Below are 20,099 nucleotides of genomic sequence, written 5' to 3'. Positions count from 1 at the left end.
TGTCATTAGGTTCTTGCAAGAAATTTTCAAGAGAGAGAGTTTTCCTAACAGTATTCTTTCAGACAACGGACCACAATTTACCTCTAGTGAGTTTAAGGATTTTATGGTGAGGTGTGGTATTCAACATAAAAGGTGTGCCATATATCATCCTGAAGCTAATGGAGGAATTGAAAGGGTCAACAAGACTCTTAAGGAGAGTATTCAGCTGGCAAGAGCTAGTGGGTTGAATTGGAAGGAATCACTTCAAGACAGAATTTTGGCTTACCGAGTGTCTCCTCATTCAACTACCGGGAGATCTCCTTTTGAACTATTTAAAGGGAGGATACCTAATACTTTGTTGTGTCCTGGTTGGATGAAGTTAAACAAGGGTTTTGTTGATAATCAGGTAGGGAGGTGGAGGGATAGAGAGATAGAGAAGCAGTCTTTGAGGAAATTTTATGTTGATGGTAAGAAAGGTGCCCAATTTCAGGTGGTGAAGGTTGGGGATATGGTTAAGATAAGAGCTCCTGTGGGGTGTCAACCTTGGTCAAAATATACCAATGTAAGACCTGTGATTAAGGTATTCAACAATGCGGTAAAAACAAGTGATGGGAGGATTTGGAACAAGAGTCACGTTGTAGTGGTGAATCCTGTTGCTTCAGTTGGTCAAGCGGATAGCAACAGGTTAATCTCTGGTTCTGGGTCCTCTGATCTCTTGTCCTCTGGTTCTAATCTGCCTGGGGTCTCGAGGGGCATCCGGGAAAGAAGTCAAAGGGTGCGCAGACTTCCTGTATACATGAAGGACTATGTTAGGTCATAGGTTGGTCATGCTAGAGTGTGGGAGCTCATTTTTTAAGTGTATGTCACATGTTTATTTTTACTGTGATACTTTACTGTTCATTTTAGTAATATGTTACTGGGCAGCTTTGGCTGTTATGTTTCTCTGTCTTGATTCTGTATGATAATTTTCTTGCTTTGTAGTTTTTTGCAATTCTGTTATTTTTGTTGTTGAGGGGGAAGATGTGTGGCAATGTACAGTGGAGCTAACTGGCCAATGATCTAAGAAGGTCAGAATGTGGCATGGATTCCAATGTGGAATCAGAAGGGTTATCGTGGGATACTGTAAGTGGGAGTTGATGGAGAGCTGTTGATGGATGAGGTGCTAATAAACCCACTTGTCTACTCTTTCGGCCTGCCTTCTGCTCATTTATGCCTTCAAGGACACCACAGTTTCACTTTTATAAACACTTGTAGTGTTTGCCCCAACACCTTGCAGCCTTCAGGCTTTCAGCTGAATTAAGTTTAGCTTTGGTTTTGACGTAGCCATTTATGTAAAATGTATTTAACTAGAAATGACTTGGACACAGAATGCCAAATGATGGACTCTGAGCTGGATGATGTTGCACAAGCAGTGTGTGATCCCCATGTAACTAGGGGGTGGTGTGAAGTTGGTCGCTCTGTGCCGGGGTCAGGCGTTTGTGCCTGTGTGCAGACATTGCAGCAGTGCCTGAAAACAAGAGCAAGGCCAACGTTTATCAGATGTTTCCTGGAAGAGGCCCCCTCTAAACAGTGACGTCATTTATTTATTTAAAAGTGACATCGAAGGTGACACCTCTCTCCTCCATGAACACATTAACAGTGGTAGCAAGGCTGCTGAGGGGCCTTTTGGCAGCAAGCAAAAAACATGGATGGATTCGAGTCAATAACACATGCACCCCCCTTTCTAATGCCTCCTTACCCCAGCACCCCTCTGAAGTGACTCACTGCACCCCCTCTTCCTGTGCTGCAGCTGTGAGTCAGAACCTCAAACCTTAGAAGACAGCCTTCCATCAACAACACATGCAGACACCTTTATGCTGCCTCCTCACCCACCAGCACCCCTCTGAAGATGGCCCACTGCACCCCCTCTTCCTGTGCTGCAGCTGTGAGTCAAAACCTCAAACCTTAGACGGCAGCCTTCCATCAACAACACATGCAGACACCTTTCTGCTGCCTCCTCACCCCCCTCCCCCCCAGCACCCTCTAAGGGTGACCACTGCACCCTCTCTTCCCGTGCTGCAGCTGTGAGTCAGAACCTCAAACCTTAGAAGGCAGCCGTCCATCAACAACATGTGCACCCACCTTTCTGCTGCCTCCTCACCCCCCCCCCCAGCACCCTCTGAAGGTGACCACTGCACCCCCTCTTCCTGTGCTGCAGCTGTGAGTCAGAACCTTAAACCTCAGAAGAGAGGGAGGTGGAGAGAACTCATGTTGGGTAGCGATGCTTTTGACTCTGATATAACCAGTGTGCGTGCTGAAAGAACATGCATGAAACAAAATCATGTCAATGTTTAAACTTTAGAACTGTAAAATAAGAATGAATGTATTAAGAATGAATACATTATCTAAAAAACCAAAACGCATTTTCATAACCATATTTGTGGCTATTTAGCCTTCTGGTGTATTTGTAGAACTAGTGTGGTTGTTAAGGCAGCTCTGTCATGTAGGAAAGTGGAGTATTCTGCAGTGTGGTTGTGAGACTTCATCATGTAATAATGTTAAAAAAAACCTTAGGTCAATTCTGGGTGTCTGTGGTAGGGAGCACTCAGGCTTAATCAAAGGAACAAGTGAGAGCATTTAGAAATACCAAAGCAAAAGGAAAGTACGAAACACAACACAATAAAAATCCAACACCAATTTATAAAAAAACAGAGTGTAGTTTTAGCTTTAAATACACACCAACACAACAAAAATATATTGTGGGAAACCAGAGATATGGTTTTTCAAAGCTGAGTAAAGTTACTTTAACTTTGGTTTTTGATGCAATACATTTTTGCAAGCGATATGTAGCCAATGGAAAGTACTCTCTTGCACTAGCCACAGATGGCTGGGAGTCAGTCATAGGGACCATTAGGGCACAGGGGGACAGGTATCTGCCGCTTGCAGCAGTCTTAAAGTCCTCAGTGCACTTTGTGTGAGTGAGTTTTCCTGAGGCCAGCCTAGTATCCATGAGTGCCAGGGGTTGCTTCTGGCCGAAGGACTTGATCTCTGATGGTCCAGGGGGGAAGAGCCCAGTGCAGGTCCAGTAACCACTGGTCAAATGGTCTCCTGGTTCCAGAGGCCTTCAACAGTTGCTTGAACTGAAGTTTGTCTCTCTTAGTGGGCCACCAGAGTCCACTTCTACATGGTCTCATGGGATTAGAGACACCTTGGGCAGGCCTGAATCTGTAACCCAGCAGGCACGTTGATCTCTAGTGACGGGCATGCGTTCTTGGGCATCTGGGTTCACGAGTGTGTAGGCGTCCTTCCGCTTATGTGTCTCTGGTGCTGAATAGCGGGCTAGCCCACCAGCCCTTAGAGTCACTTCTTCAATCCTGGCACCAGCAGAGCTCTTTTCCATGGGTGGGCACAGCAGGCACAGACCTCTCTGCGGATCTCTCGGTGCAGCAGGTGCAGTCCAGCCTTAGGTGCAGCCTCTCTTTGTTGGGTTCAGGGAGAAGCAGGGCCTTTCCAGTCCAGTAGTGACCTGAGGGCTATGGGTCTTGTGTACCCCTTTTGTGTCATCTTTTAGTTTGTGGGAGGGAAGGACTCAGTAACCAATGGGGTAATAGTTCCAACGAGGCACTCTCTCCAATTGTACATCACTTAATGAAGGTTTGGCCCCCAAACAATCCGACGATACAATTCTCTACCCAACTCCAAGGCACCGCAAGCCTTCTTCCCCCAGAGAGGAGCTCTGGGCACATCCCTGGGGTGAACCCAACATAATGAGCTACTCCTCCTGGAAAACCGGTCCCGCAACACGATTCCCCCTCTGGAGGAGATGCCAGCCTGCCTGCCTACATGAAGGAGCAGGAAGGCGAAGGTGTGATGGCCATTTGCTTCTCGTTGAAGCTGGGCCATCAGGGGCCAGAGTCTGGTAGTCAGCCTGCCTGAGGAGGCCACCCCTTCACCCCTCAGGAGCTCTCTTTGTTCCCTGTTCTTGAGAGCACTTCACACTTCTCCACTAGGGGGCGCATGTTGTCTGAGGTGGCAATTTCTATAAAAAGTTAAATCAAATCCGATCTCAGCAATGAGTTGGGTTTAACGTAATCATTAATTGGATACCATAGAGTAACATCTTCGGTGGTCCCAAATGGAAGGTAGCACTTAGTGTGGTGGCTAAGATACAGTGAAAACGGCAGTTTTGTCTTTTCACTCTCAGGACATGTTACACACGAAAGGAACATGCTCTTCTGTGGCATTATCAAGCACCCTGCCAGGCGGGCTACCAAGGCCTTCTCTAGGGCTGGCTTATTAATATTAAAAAGGATGGATTTGACCAGGCAAAAAGAGTTTATTTTGCCCTGTTGAGCTGTCAGTTTTAAACCTGCCCGGCTCGCCAGCAGTGGAGGCCAGAGCCGTGTTTTCACCTTGTATCTGCATCGGTGGCACAATTAAGATCAGCCGTCCACAAGTCCCATTTAACTTATTGGTATTAAAAGTAATTAAATGTAACTTTTACACACAGTATCATCTGTGTTTATTAAACTGTTTTCATCTAGGGGCTACTAACGCTCTCTGCACTGGACACGCGCCTGTATCCATGTTCAGCTGACCCTCTCCAAAAACCAGGCCTTGTGCTTAATTTACAGGAATTTGGCGAGGCAGAGAATGGAAAACCGAGACTGTCCCAGCAAAGCCGGGACACCTAGTGTCCCTAGCCACCACTACTCCTGGGCCCCGGTGCAACAGCACCAGCTGCACCATTGAACTGACTACATGAACAGCCTCTGCATACTGTGCAATATTTGTTATTTTCTCATTAAGGTTCATATACAAACTGTGAACTGAGGAGCACATAAAAATCCCTGTAAATAGTGAAAGAAAAGTAAGTCAAACTCTCAATAGCGTTAATGGAAAATTTTGTTTATATGAAATTGAAATGTAAATATGCTTAGGTAAGTGTTTAAGCATGGATACCTGTACCTGTAGATGTGTTGCTCTGCATTCCTGTGTGCTCAACCTGTGCATGTTTGTCTGTATGTTTCCTCTATCTTTATGTATAAACTACACAAACCCCAGAACTGTTGCATCTGCAACCTTCCTAGAGTGGGCTGGAGGAATTTAAATTATATTCTCAATTGTTTGAAGTCCTACATTTGACGAGGGTGACTAATGATTAACTAAAAAGTTAAAGATCATTTTTAAAGTTCAGCGGCCAACAAGTTATTCTTTGACCAAAGAGTTAAAAAACAGGGCCTGAAACCTTTGACGAGTCACCCTCGTCCGAATACTGATCTCAACACATGCAAACAGTACATTTGTGACGTCAGTGTTAAGTACTATGTCATAGTTCTTTCTTCCCATGTGAGGAAATTCTAATATTAAAAATCCTTAAATAGTTGCAATGTGCTTGCAAATTCTGCTTATGTTTGACTACATCATTTGATATCAAATCTACTCTTCTCTGGCCAGCTCGGGCTCAGAACTATAAGAAGAACACGGAAAGATCCGATCCTGCACAGCACAAGTCCCCAAGGTTTCAATCAATTATCAAATCTTAAACATGAATAATTCAAAAAATTCAAAAAAATAATTGACTAAAATCAAGTGTTTATATATTGATGCGGAAATGTGGTGATGTGATCGAAATCGTTATAAATACATCAGTTAATCACAATCACAACAATTTCATGTATTTTGCAAATTTCCTTGTATTGGTTTGATACATCTCAAGACCAAACATTCACAAAGAGACCCAATGCATTTCGGGTTTAAAACCCTTCTTCAGGGGCACAAATTGATTGCGGAACATTTTATGACGATACACGTGATGCTGTATGTTTTAGCAGCCTCCAGAGGGAACTACAATAATAAAAACGAAAAAAAAACAATTTCACTGTTTTGTCTTGAATTTGTACCCCTGAAGAAGGGTTTTAAGCCCGAAATGCATTGGGTATTTTTGTGAATGTTTGGTCTTGAGATGTATCAAACGCATCAATATATAAAACACTTGATTTTCATCAATGATTTTTTGAATTTTTTGATTTATTCATGTTTAAGATTTGATAATTGATTGACACCTTAGGGACTTGTGCTCTGCACTGTGCAGGATCAGATCTTTCCGTGTCCTTCTTATAGTTCAATTTCATACACAGGGGTCTGGGCCACACCCCATCTCACAGTAGCACGCAGAACGCACACAAACCTTTTCTGTTCTGTCTCTTAAAAACATTCTATGTTCATAACACCTAAATTAGGAGTGCAGGTCGACATTTTTAAATACAGCTCGAGCTCAGACCGCGCAATAAGGAGAGGTCGCTTACCCTGACGTAGTCGTACTCGCAAAGGTAGGACGGCTCCAGGTCAAAATGGATGAAATATATCTTGATCCTGAATCCGGCTGGGACCGTGACGTTCCAAGTCACCTCTGTGTCACTAGGGTAGGAATCTGGAAACCTGGGGGACTGGATGGTCCCATACATGTCCGTCATCTCAATGGCCTTCACCGCAGAAGACAGCAGGGCGCAGACGGCGAAGAACAGGTGGAACCTGTGAAGGACAAAACACATGTACAAGGGGAGTCAGTGAGATGCTCACAGGCAGCAAGATGGCTGCCATGGAGGTCAGCCAAGCAGAGATGTTTACCATCATTACAGAAAACTCCATGTTTCAGCTTTTATGAATTTTGTCACATAAGTGTGGATGGAAAACATTGCCTCCTTTCTATATTTAAGTTTAAAAGCGATAAATACAGACATTATATCTTCTCAGAGTACGAACAGTCACGATTACAAGACCAGCAGCAGTGCCCACGGACAGGAATGGTCTAATGAAGCTGAAGCAGCTGCAGATGTGTAAATTTTACAATGCAGATGTTTCCAGGAGTATGTATTGCTCTGCTGCATGTGGCTACATTAGTGCACTAAAATCTTACTCTCAGAGAGTAAGGGGACAATTAGCAGTAAAATAAATGTTCAAATATACTTCTTCACACTTATTTTTTTTCTCTGAGCAGAATATAACCATGGATGAATAACAGCCAATTTCTACCCCGAGCGCACCACCAAAGTTGCACTAAATAAGGGTGGAGTGAGAGTCAGTTATGGTGAGAGAAGACCCAAATATCTCATTATATTTTGTGTGATGTGTGAGAAGGGATTTGTAAAGGGTGTGCAAAGATACAGAAATGAATGCCTTGCAGCTTTGCCTATTGTTGATGTCTCATGGCAGAGATATTCAGCTTTATGTTGTATACCACATTGTCTAAAATATCACACAGGACTTTGGGTCAGCCCCCTGATCATGATTGGCCGCCTTTTCTTGTCTGTCTCAGTTCACTGCTCTTTATTGGGTGACTTTCCTCCTTACTTTTGTGTTTGTTCCTCCCATGAAATATTTCTTTTTACCCTTGCTTTTTGGTTGGCTGGGTGGTATCCTTCCACCACTGATATCCTAGAACTCTTTTTTTCTTTGCCATTTGGGATTTAGCACTCCATGGGAGTGAGTGTTTTCTCCTGCCTCTCTTTCTTTTTTTCCCCAACACATGCACTCGTTCCCTTGCACCCTTACCCCTCCATGCCCTCTCATCCTGACCCATTTCCTGCTTATTTCCTAAGTGTTTTTTTTTAAACTTTTTGTTACACCCAGGTTCGCTCTCCTTTCCTTGCTCTTTGGCAACCCTTCATCCCCTCCATCGTGCTCTGTTTTCACCATACTCCAGCGCAGTGCACTGTTGTGACTTAGGATTGGGCTCTGGGCCCCTCTTCTTCCTCTTTCCCACCTCTGCATCTCTTTGCTACTCTCTCGCACCTTTACTCTCCTCTCCGACTGCTGTCGCGCTGTTTCTCTCGATGGTATTGGCCATCTTGAAAGTGTAGAAAATAAAATGTTTGTGCTTTTAGCTGAGAGATGGCCAAACACTGGTGTTGCCTTTGCCAATGCGCACACATTTTTAAAAGGATTTGGCGCTTGCGAAGCCAAAAAACACTGAGCATTGGCAAAGCGTGCCCGTTTGACTTTGCCAAAGCTTGTTTTAACTTTAGCTGGTACTGGAATTACAAGCACTGGTAAAGTTTGGCATTGCCAAAGACAATAGGTCCTGCTGCAATGTGCTAATGCACAGAAACACAGGCATTCAGGCATGCTGCTTACATGGGTTTCAAGCACAAACTTTATCAAGGCCGTCTCAATTGACTTTGCCAGTGCTTGGAAAAAAGTAGCAGAAAAGAATGGTTTCTGTACCGAATGCATTTAGCAGATGAAGAACCGAATGCAACCAACAGCATGAGTGTACTTTTCAGGTAGTTCAGCAGGCATTTCAACGGAGGCACTACTTGGAGTGGTGGAATGATACAACAAGCAGCCAATAGCCTGGTAAGTTGGCTGGGGCCGGGGGATGCGGTAATAGGTTTTAAGGGTGGAGGCAGGTTTTAGTGCTCAGGTCAGGGGGCTGGGGTCGGGGAAGGATTTAGAGCAGGGGGGCCGAATATTAGGGCTCAGGGCACGGGAGGGGGCAGTTTTCAGGGCTGGGGGGCAGTTTGCAAGGCGGGGTGCTGGGGTCGGATCGTTTTTTTGGGCTAAGGGGCCTGGTTTTAGATCTCAGGGAATGGGGTCAGGGTAGCTAATAGGGCTAGGGCGGGTGGATCATAATGCAGGAGGGGAGGGCCAACGTTTAGGGCTCAGGGCAGGGGGGCTGGGGACACATATACCTACAAGCATGCCTTTACAACGAAATTGGTTGTAAAGGCATGCCTGGGAAAGACGCGGTCGTTGTAAAAGGGCGTGGTTAAGGCATGCGTGATTTATGCATGCGAGGTTGTGTCATACAAGCGCTCAGGCCACCCGTGGCCCCTGGGGGTGAGCTGTGCCCCTTGCGCACTATATAAGTGGTCAATCTAGGATTTAAAACTCTCAGGTTTCATCTTAGGTTTTTTTTACTGAGTGGACTGCATGGGGGCGAAGGAGTCACCTCTTTACAGGGCTGTAAGGGGGTGGTGGTTCGGATTTTCCCAGTTAACTGGGATGGGCTGGAAGGGGTGGCTGGGGTTTTCACACACCTGCTGATAAATATAGATAGAGGGGCCGCACAGGAAATCCCTCAAAGCGGATTACCTCTTAAAGTGACAGGTGATGGTGAAAAGCCCTGGGGCTACCGTGTTCATTGTCTGGGAATCACTCAAGGTGTGCAAATAACAAAGGGGCGGGGCTAGGGGGCTTAGGTGACCCACCTGGGGGCAAGGGAGGGCAGAGAGGAGGTGACGTAGCTCTGAGGGTGCTCCGCTATCCCAGGCGTCATGGAAATCAACATTTATGTATTTGATTCGTTCATGTAGCACCCTGGCTTTATAAAGGCGTTAAACTTTGATGTGTTTGTCGTTGGTGTTTTATAAAGCGCCAGCATCTACCTCGTAGCGCTGGGAAGTCTTAGGCGCTATGGCCCCTAGTGGTGGCCCATTTCTGGGTTGGCTGCCTCGAAAGCAAATCTGGGGAGAGAGTTGGGTGTTCTTCAGACGTTGTTAGGGGTCTAGTACATACTTAGAAGAATAGGTGACCCCGGGATTGATTTGGCAGCTTGGATAGCTCCTTCTTGGAGAAGCAGGTCCTCGCGGCGCTAGCAACATTGGCTTGGGTGCCTCTGCCCCAGCCCTACCGACCCTCCAGATACACCAGCCTACTGGGAAGCCCAGGACCACTCTTTAATACCACTATATGTCTGCCCAAGGAGGCGCGAGGAAAGTGCTGGAAGGAACGCCAGTTATCACACGTAGCAAGGCCAGCTGTACTGAAGTAGTCAATGGATGAATGAACACACCAAGTGCGGGCCGACTCAGCCTTTCATCCTTCTGAGTCTGGTTCGCATAATTTTTGATGAGGGAGGTGCCGAGGGGCACTTGTCCTCATCTAGAGCAGCTTTAGATAGTCATTGAAACTGATAAATTGGGCAGTAACTGTGGTAGGAGCGGAGAGGGTTCGCATTGTGTAGCAACACACACAAATGTGCACAACTTACACAAAGGTTGGCAGCGTGAATCTAGAGAGGTTCTGATTCATACATCCACACACCAGTGTGCACTGGCACAAAGGTTGGCAGTGTGAATCTAGAGAGGCTCAGATTACAAAGGTTTATACACAACATACACCAGCGTGCACTCGCACATGGTAAACCAACCCACACCAGCGTGCATCAGCACATGGTAAACCAACACTCACCAGCGTGCATTAGCACATGGTAAACCAACACTCACCAGCGTGCATCAGCACATGGTAAACCAACATTCACCAGCGTGCATTAGCACATGGTAAACCAACCCACACCAGCGTGCATCAGCACATGGTAAACCAACACTCACCAGCGTGCATTAGCACATGGTAAACCAACCCACACCAGCGTGCATCAGCACATGGTAAACCAACACTCACCAGCGTGCATCAGCACATGGTAAACCAACACTCACCAGCGTGCATCAGCACATGGTAAACCAACACTCACCAGCGTGCATTAGCACATGGTAAACCAACCCACACCAGCGTGCATCAGCACATGGTAAACCAACCCACACCAGCGTGCATTAGCACATGGTAAACCAACACTCACCAGTGTGCACTGGCTCAAAGGTTGGCAGCGTGAATCAAGAGAGGCTGAGATTATAGATGTTTGTACAGAAACACTCACCAGTGTGCACTGGCACAGAGGTTGGCAGCGTGAATCTAAAGAGGCTGAGATTATAAAGGTTTATATAAATGCTGGCAGGTGGCTCAGTGAGTTGCTAGGTCGCTGCTCCTAGGTCCTGGAAGGCATGAGTTTGAATCCTGCATCACCCACTCATACATAAGGGGACACATGTTTTTTTATCTCTTCTCTGTAAACTTTAGGAGTGCTTAGAAACAGGCTCAGTTAAGGCAGTGGGTGCTATAAAAGGAATCAGTGACAAAGACCCCCCCCCCCCCAACCTCACACTGGTGTGCAATGCACCAAAGCGGGCTGATAAACCCCCCCACCCCCACCCCCACTCAACGCAATACAATGGGAAAGTTTTAGCCATGGCACCAGGAGTCTTCAGGTTTGATCCTGGCTTGACCACTTTGCCGAAACATGCTGGTGGTGAACTCTGTATTTAAAGTCTCGGCAGGTTCCACGAACAGTGGTATTTCTTTGGTGAGCGTGGTCCCAGAGTCCCACCATTGGAACCACTTACACCGCCGTTGTTATGTAATGAGCAAGGTGGAAACTATGAAACCGGAAGACGTGCTTTTCATTAAGCCCAGTTTATCCTTGTGACAAATTGTGTGGATTTTGGCAATCACTTTTTGAGCTCATTTTTCTCCTATTTACACAGCAACTAAGTATGTCATAAGAAAACAGGACTGGAACTTAACAACCATTTGATCTCACACGTGGGAGAGAACTCGCAGTATGATGGTCCATTCACTAAAATGTGGTGTAGTGAGAGAGTTATCTGGGACTAAGCAACTAATGAAATGGGTCAAACTTCTTGCCAGAGTTTCTAAAACCCATGCACATACACAAGCGCACACTGTTTAGAACTGAACATGGATCCTCGGTGTCTGGTTTAGAGTTTGGTGGGCAGGTTACTCCGCCACAAACATGACGGAAATCCCGTCTTCCGCATCACAAGTCCCATAGGATATAAAGCACTTGTAATAATGCGGATGGGGTATCGATCACATTTGTGTTGGCGGGTCCCATTCACCAGACTCTAAATCAGGCCCTAAGGTTGAATGAATTCCGAAGCGCATCGTCATAGTTTACACGTTCCACCCGCCCACTATTAAAGGTGATAGTCCTGTACGAAGAGGATCGGGCTTCCATGAGCTCGCCTACACATATTCTGAGCTGACGTCTCTCTAGAGGTGTGTGACGATCTACAGCGGCGACCCAGGTGGAGGTGTCGAGGAGAAGAAGCGGGGACATTTGTCGCTCATCTAGTTTATTCAACTTATTACCAACATTGGCCATTTTGAAAGGGGCGGACCTTGAAAGAAACAGACCTGCGCTGGGATCTTAGCACTCCTACTTCACCAAACTGTTTGCTCTTGGTCAAATCATATCCATCCCATGTCTTCGTGCCCTCAATGAATTAAGGGACAACACCATAATGGGGGCTCTGGGCACAGGTGGGGCCGACACCTAGCCCAGGGGAGGGGCACACCACCAACATTTGCTGCTCAGTGTTACTTGGCATGCTTTCCTGGGTTGCCCATTGACCCATCGGCTGCCAGGGGTAAGCGGGGACACCTGGGTGGTGGGCAGGGACTCAGACCGGGCCACAAAGTTAGTAGACACCTTGGCACCTGGAACAGGAAGGCAGGCAAATTCTGCATACATTTGGCTTTAAATCTTTGAACAAGTCGGTGCAGAAGTACTACGGTCTGTAAGGCAGGGCCAGGGACGGGCGCTACATCGATTGTCTTTGGCGGCTCTCCGAGTACTCTATGGCACTGCCCTGGGGATTGTGGGGAGTTGGAGCTTGCCCCATGGGATCAAGACCCGGCCCAGTTGCCCAGGGTCATCTCCTGAAGGGAATGAGGTTGGATCCCTCTCTGGGTTGTTCTGGCATGGATGTATAAGGACCTCAGCTGATTTGCTAGCCGATAGCACCTCTCCTTGTGCGGGAGCGGGGCAGTTCGCCTTGTAAAGAATATATCCGTGGCATCTGGTAGCGGGCACTCGGGCGCCATAGTCAATTTGCCAGTTCTCTAAGGGCCAGCAGGGTGGTCAAACATGACTTTAACAATGTGGTCAGACAATGCATAGAAGTTCTGCAACTGTTTTCAATTTTAGGTAAAAGTATGTGCATTGTGTGATGGTAATCAAGGCTTTCTTGTGGTGTAATAAATACATCCTGAGAACTGTTTTCTCAAATGCGAAATCAGATTGTTTCGGGCAAATTATTTGCCTTTCTCTGTAGAGGGAGGCGGAAATTCAGGCCTGGGGTTTCTTGTTTTTTCACAACTAATCCATGCATTGGTGCGGTCCACTACCGGTTGCCATTACATGATATAGGTCATGAGCCACTGAACCTCAAGCCAAGCTCGAGTCAGACGCCCGGCTCTGGCTCAGCTCCTTCATTTGGGTTCTGTAAATGTCCCACAATCAAGAATGGAAGAAAAACCACAAACTTTTGATTTAGAAAGAGAGAAAGACATAGATAAGCGTGCAGAAGATGAACTTCACAATGTGAAAGCAGAATCCCTGGACTCAATCCTAATTTCCCCGCTTGGCCACATTGTGTGATCCTAGGAAATTGTTCTATATTTCATCCGGCCTCCTTTTTCCTATGAGAGTATCATGAAATACACGAGCACAGGCTGTGCACTGTACAAAAATCTTTCTTGTTTTTTATTTAATAGACTGCAATGGTGCGCCTTGAATACCACCAACCGTAGCCACATAGAGGGTGCAGATGACAACAGACCAGCCTCTAGGTTCAGTAATGCTATTGGGATGAGAAATGAGGGTAGGGAATGAATGTCTTAAGCTCATGTTTGGAAAGTATCACTTCTTTTGGCTGCCACTCCATGCAGTCATATCATCTTTTCACCCACAAATCATTCACTTCAGGTGTGTTATTCTAATGTATTATATGGAATAAGGCAAGACTACAACGCCCAGAATGCATTAAGCTATCACATAAAAGTCCAGGATAAGAAACTGTGTCCCTAATGACCCGCGGAGAGATGGTCGCCCTAAGCGCTATCAAGCATAAAAAGCAGTTTATCAGTTGAAGGCTGTTGACATGTGTTCATCAAAGAGTCTGGGGTCATTCAGAGAGGAGGTAAGTTCTCGTGCAGTGTGTTCTGTACAGCTCCATACAGCTCAGTGGTCCAAGGTCCGCGCTAGAAAAGTACATAAAGTATAAATAAACAGTGCTACTAAAATGTGAAGTGATTGGACAAAGCACGCCACAGTGACAAAATGCACCAAGAATTTGATATTTTCTATGCATTTAATGCAGGTCTTCTATCCAATACCTTCTATGTTTCCCCTGGTAGAGTAAGTACAGGTATCTGCCCCGAATTTTAACCTTAAGTCATGACTCTATTTTTGTAATGGACAAGACATGTTTCTTCTCCCAAACTGCTGTCCATGAACTCTACATACACATATCGTAAACTTCCTTAGAGGCAGGTGAGTGTATGGAGGGCAGTGTTAGTACACAAGCTGTCATTGGCTGAAAATAGAGAAGAAACCTGAACCATTATAGATGGCTATTGCCCATTGAAGGGAGAAATTTGCCACAGGGGTGACCCAAGATAGGAGATTCATGATGAGATGTGTTTCAACCTGCATTAAACTACAAGCAAAACCCATGAGCTGCTCTCGAAACTGCACTGAGGTCCAAGCGATGATGGGATACGCATGAGCTGTCCCGAACCTGCACTGAGGTCCAAGCGATTATGTAATATGCATGAGCTGCTCCTAAAACTGCACCGACGTCTGAGCGATGATGGGATAAGAAGGAGCTGCTCCCGAACCTGCATTGAGGTCTAAGCAATGATGGGATATGCATGAGCTGCTCCTGAGCCTGCACTGAGGTCTGAGTGATGATGGGACACGCATAAGCTTCTCCTGAGCCTGCACTGAGGTCCGACCCAGGTGGAGGTGTTGAGGAGAAGAAGCGGGGACATTTGTCGCTCATCTAGTTTATTCAACTTATTACCAACATTGGCCATTTTGAAAGGGGCGGATCTTGTAAGAAGCAGACCTGCGCTGGGATCTTAGCACTCCTACTTCACCAAACTGTTTGCTCTTGGTCAAATCATATCCATCCCATGTCTTTGTGCCCTCAATGAATTAAGGGACAACACCATAATGGGGGCTCTGGGCACAGGTGGGGCCGACACCTAGCCCAGGGGAGGGGCACACCACCAACATTTGCTGCTCAGTGTTACTTGGCATGCTTTCCTGGGTTGCCCATTGACCCATCGGCTGCCAGGGGTAAGCGGGGACACCTGGGTGGTGGGCAGTGACTCAGACCGGGCCACAAAGTTAGTAGACACCTTGGCACCTGGAACAGGAAGGCAGGCAAATTCTGCATACATTTGGCTTTCAATCTTTGAACAAGTCGGTGCAGAAGTACTACGGTCTGTAAGGCAGGGCCAGGGACGGGCGCTACATCGATTGTCTTTGGCGGCTCTCCGAGTACTCTATGGCACTGCCCTGGGGATTGTGGGGAGTTGGAGCTTGCCCCATGGGATCAGACCTGGCCCAGTTGCCCAGAGTCATCTTATGAAGGGAATGAGGTTGGATCACTCTCTGGGTGGTTCTGGCATGGATGTATAAGGACCTCAGGACCTCTCCTTGTGCGGAAGCGGGGCAGTTCGCCTTGTAAAGAATATATCCGGGGGATCCGGTAGCGGGCACTCAGGCGCCAAAGACAATTTGCCAGTTCTCTAAGGGCCAGCAGGGTGGTCAAACATGACTTTAACAATGTGGTCAGACAATGCATAGAAGTTCTCCAACTGTTTTCAATTTTAGGTAAAAGTATGTGCATTGTGTGATGGTAATCAAATGTTTTAATGCTTTCTTGTGGTATAATAAATACATCCTGAGAACTTGTTTCTCAAATGTGAAATCAGATTGTTTCGGGCCAATTGTTTGCCTTTCTCTGTAGAGGGAGGCTGAAATTAAGGCCTGACGTTTCTTTTTTTTCACAACTAATCCATGCATTGGTGCGGTCCACTACCGGTTGCCATTACATGATATAGGTCATGAGCCACTGAACCTCAAGCCAAGCTCGAGTCAGACGCCCGGCTCTGGCTCAACTCCTTCATTTGGGTTCTGTGAGTGTCCCACAATCAAGAATTGAAGAAAAAACACAAACTTTTGATTTAGAAAGAGAGAAAGACATAGATAAGCGTGCAGAAGATGAACTTCACAATGTGAAAGCAGAATCCCTGGACTCAATCCTAATTTCCCCGCTTGGCCACATTGTGTGATCCTAGGAAATTGTTCTATATTTCATCCGGCCTCCTTTTTCCTATGAGAGTATCATGAAATACACGAGCACAGGCTGTGCACTGTACAAAAATCTTTCTTGTTTTTTATTTAATAGACTGCAATGGTGCACCTTGAATACCAACAACCGTAGCCACATAGAGGGTGCAGATGACAACAGACCAGCCTCTAGGTTCAGTAATGCTATTGGGATGAGAAATGAGGGTAGGGAATGAATGTCTTAAGCTCATGTTTGGAAAGTATCACTTCTTTTGGCTGCCACTCCATGCAGTCATATCATCTTTTCACCCACAAACCATTCACTTCAGGTGTGTCATTCTAATTTATTATATGGAATAAGGAAAGACTACAACGCCCAGAATGCATTAAGCTATCACATAAAAGTCTAGGACAAGAAACTGTGTCCCTAATGACCCGCAGAGAGATGGTCGCCCTAAGCGCTATTGTAGGAAGGTGGAATCTGACTAATGGTTGCCCCCAACTTTTTGCCTGGTATTTGAGTGGTTTTTGACTAGTCTGGCTGGGATCCTGCTATCCAGGACCCCAGCCTATCTGCTTTCTCCCTAAAACTAATGTGAAGTACCCTAGGTACAAACCAATTGGATGCTGAGGATGCCCTGACAGTCCCTTGTAGATGGTACCCTAGGTACCCAGGGCATGGGTCCCTCAGTAGGCCTACCAGGGCTGGGGCACTTATTGTGCCACCCTGGGACAGCCATACAAACTGACACCACCAGACCACTACTGTAGTCTGGGTAAGGTGGTGCTAGCACCCCTTACAGGGATATAGGTACCCTATATCCCACCCCATTACAACACATATACTCTCATAGGTCACCCCTATACCAGGCCTTGGTAATCCTACAAGGCAGGGTGCTGAGGTATGTGTGAGGGGGGACCCCTACATGAGTAGGGCCCCTCTGCAACCTTCGTAAAATCATTGCTGGGTTGTTTGTAGTGTAGCCATACCATATACTCTTAACCGCATTATAAGTCTATCGCGATAACGCAATAACTTGAGAATGGCTACACAGAACCATATCGTGTTTGGTGTCAAACATGAAGGAATCCTACCCCCAGTCCAGCCATGGGCATGAGGGTACGATTTCCCCTTGCTAGAAGGGTGATATGGGAAAAGCGGCAGAATTTAGACACCAATTTAAAAGTGCACAAGTAGTACAAAATGGCTACTACCCGCCACCTACACGACCCTGGCTGGCTGTTGCTGGGGAAAATCCCAGCCTCGCCAGCTGGACAATAGGGCTCCTGTGGCAGGGAGGTGCTAGCATCTCCCCAGACAGGATAATGTGGATTGGAACAGGGTGGGTGCACCAAATGTCCTTTCAGAGTTGCACGTAGGCAGCTACAGCGCCTGCATTCTGCATAGACCGCTTGGAACCGGTTCAGGGGCATCCTGCCCCTTGCCCAGGTGGGAAACACACAAAGGGGAGAGGGTGTAGCCACCCTTTCCCGCCTCACCACTCATTGATGGACACTACTCTGGACACTCCCCTAATCTTGGGGATAAAGGTGAATAACGTGGTCCCAGAGCCTCAGATTAATCTTGAACTTTACAGTCTTGACCTTCGACTTGCTGCTGCCCAGCTGATGGAAGAAATCTCCCTTGGGGTAAAGGAGTTACCCCCCTGCTTGGCAGGCACCTGAAACACTGCAAGTGACCCAGTTGAAACCTTGCTGCTCCTACGGACTTCAACGACTTCCAGCACCCTTGAGGTGGGTTTTCTAAGCATCCCAGAGGCCAGTGAGTATGCACAGCAAACCTGAGCACCGTGGACTGCGTGGGTGCCGAGATTCCCAATACCCCACGACACCAGCCACCTCTTCTATCGCACATGACCCTGAACAGTGGGGAAGTTGTGCTTTGGCCCATTATTGAGCCAACCACCAAGCAGCATTTGTGCCAAAGATCAGCACTCTAGCCCCCTCCGGTGGCCCGTGGGCTCCCTTTTATGCACTCCATTTTGCTGCCTTCCGCGGTCCCTTGTCTCTCAATTTGTGGGCCCGAGCGGAAGACAAGCTTGACATCTAAGAGTTCCCCTGATTGCTCCAGGCCTGCTTTACAGTTTCTCCAAAGGAGACCTCTCACAGACCTCGTGGGTCTGCACCAGTAGCTGATTTGTTTATCATGCGTGGGTTGTGGTTGCCAAGGCTTAGTGGATCCAATCCGGACACTAACACCGCAGCAACCCTCATCCAACATGGGACAGTTGTTCTCCAGAAGCTGGCCTTCCTTGAAGCCTCCCAGAGCCCGTGGCTGCAGATCCAAGCAACACCTCTTTCCACTTGAAGCACCCGACATTGAAGGGCTCTTTGCTGTGAGCTTCCTGGTCACTGTGCCGTGACCCAGACTCTGTCCCCTCTGCTTTCAGGTTCTTCTCTTCAACTTCTATAACTTCAATCGTCACGGCATCATCTGCGCTTTTGGCTAGCAGCACTTTTGTACATTTTCCCATTGAAAATCAGCCCGCGACCCGACATCGAAATCGATCTATGCACCCGGCTTCCCTGGGGCAGGTAACAGTGGTACCTCGGTACTCTCGTGGTAGTGGGCTCCTCAAAAGCTTAAGTCTAAAGTTTTAACTTTGTACTCCTGCTAGAAGTGACTTTAATCTGTGTAAATCAAACCGCGACATTCTCCATAGGCTTTAATAGAGATCCCGATAGCAGCTATTTCCACTGCACGCAACCCGTGGGTCCCCTTCCTCATAACCTGGGGTGGATTCTTAAAGGGGCCAGCGATCCTAAATGCCCTAGGCATTGTCTGTAGAATTGTCGTGGTTCTTATACCACTTTTTTGATATATGGTTTGGTCCCCCCCGGGGCCCTGTGATTCCTGTGCTATTTATTGTGATTATAAATGCTTGTTTGAATTGTAACTTTGCCACTAGCCTCATAAAGAGACTGTGGGATTCTGTCTAGAATAAATACATATATTTTATATATATACCTGTGTGGGCTACTCTTTCATTTGGTTATTCAAGAGGTTATCTATGGTAAAACAATAAGCTTAACACTCCTTCAAGACTTAGCCTGAAGGCTGCTCTCCACAGCTACCACTAGGATAGCTTTCTGTTGGACAGGCCACATGAAGGGCTTGCTCCCTCCCCGCATGACACGGCCCAAGCCCCGGACTCCCAGGTGTTACCCACAAGAGCAACCCGCACCCCGTCTCCCGACGGAACTCCTGCCCCCGGACATCCATGTATCATGGGGCCGAACCACTACCGGCTCCCCCGGCCGGATCAGCCGCCATCTTGGACACTGCGCCACGAGGCCGCGTGGCCTCAGCTCGACCCTAACCCTGGGCCTGGCCCGGCCCCGACATCCCGGCACCACCATCCACCCAGGAGGCGAACGGACCACTTGGCAGGTCAATGGGAGAAAATAAGTGTCGATGGCTCTCCCCCGCCAGGTGCCGATCGCCCTCCAGCTCCCCCGGGCGCTGGCTCCACCCCCTGCTGGGTGTCTGGACTCCCTCATCCCGGACCCCCCGACCTCCAAGTGCGAGGGTCCGGACATCAAAGGGCGCCAGACCTATAACTAGGGCAGCTCCAGAGCAGGAAGGCAGTTGTATCCTGGAGTCGAGAGACACCGAGAAGAACTCAGCCTTGACGGACTACTGGCGCTGCCGTAGCTCTGTCTTGTGAATTATCGTCCTGCCTGCTGGCGCTGCCGCGGCCTTCTACATCATCCATCCTCGTCGGGACCTGCTGGCGCTGCCGCGGACCGTTGTAACGACCACCTTCATCGGGACCTGCTGGCGCTGCCGCGGACCGTGTAACGACCACCTTCATCGGGACCTGCTGGCGCTGCCGCGGACCGTGTAATGACCACCTTCACCGGGACCTGCTGGCGCTGCCGCGGCCCGTCCAAGCTAGAACTCCGAGCTCGAGGATTGTGAGCTATCCACCATACCATCTCAGCTACCAGATTGGTAACCAGACTGTCCCGCTACCCCCTTTTCCCAAACCAAGAGACTAGAATCGAGGGGACCCCTGAGTCCAGACCTCCTTGTACAATTTCATCGTACCTTAAGGAATCACCTATAAAGAACGTTAAATCCTATCCTTGTGTGGTGTATATCTGTGGGGGGGAAGTTACTCATCTGTACGATCGCTGGAGACGGCTCTCCCCGGAGACCTCTCCCCTTGTCCTC

The 20,099-nt window shown here is 47.6% G+C and overlaps 1 protein-coding gene across 2 annotated transcripts in view; it reads right to left on the bottom strand.

Annotated features, from left to right (window-relative positions):
• Positions 1-20,099, bottom strand: part of MASP1 (MBL associated serine protease 1) — a 322,051-nt gene that overhangs the window by 280,370 nt on the left and 21,582 nt on the right. For both annotated transcript variants that reach the window (XM_085635902.1, XM_085635901.1), the window contains exon 2: positions 6,267-6,492. In XM_085635902.1, coding sequence (XP_085492028.1) covers positions 6,267-6,492 — 226 coding nt within the window. The remainder of the gene's footprint in view (positions 1-6,266; positions 6,493-20,099) is intronic.

This window comes from Triturus cristatus, chromosome 11, assembly GCF_964204655.1.
Source record: "Triturus cristatus chromosome 11, aTriCri1.1, whole genome shotgun sequence".
NCBI lineage: Eukaryota > Metazoa > Chordata > Amphibia > Caudata > Salamandridae > Triturus > Triturus cristatus.
Note: the sequence above shows the minus strand (reverse complement) of the source record. Positions and strands in the feature narration are given on the sequence as shown.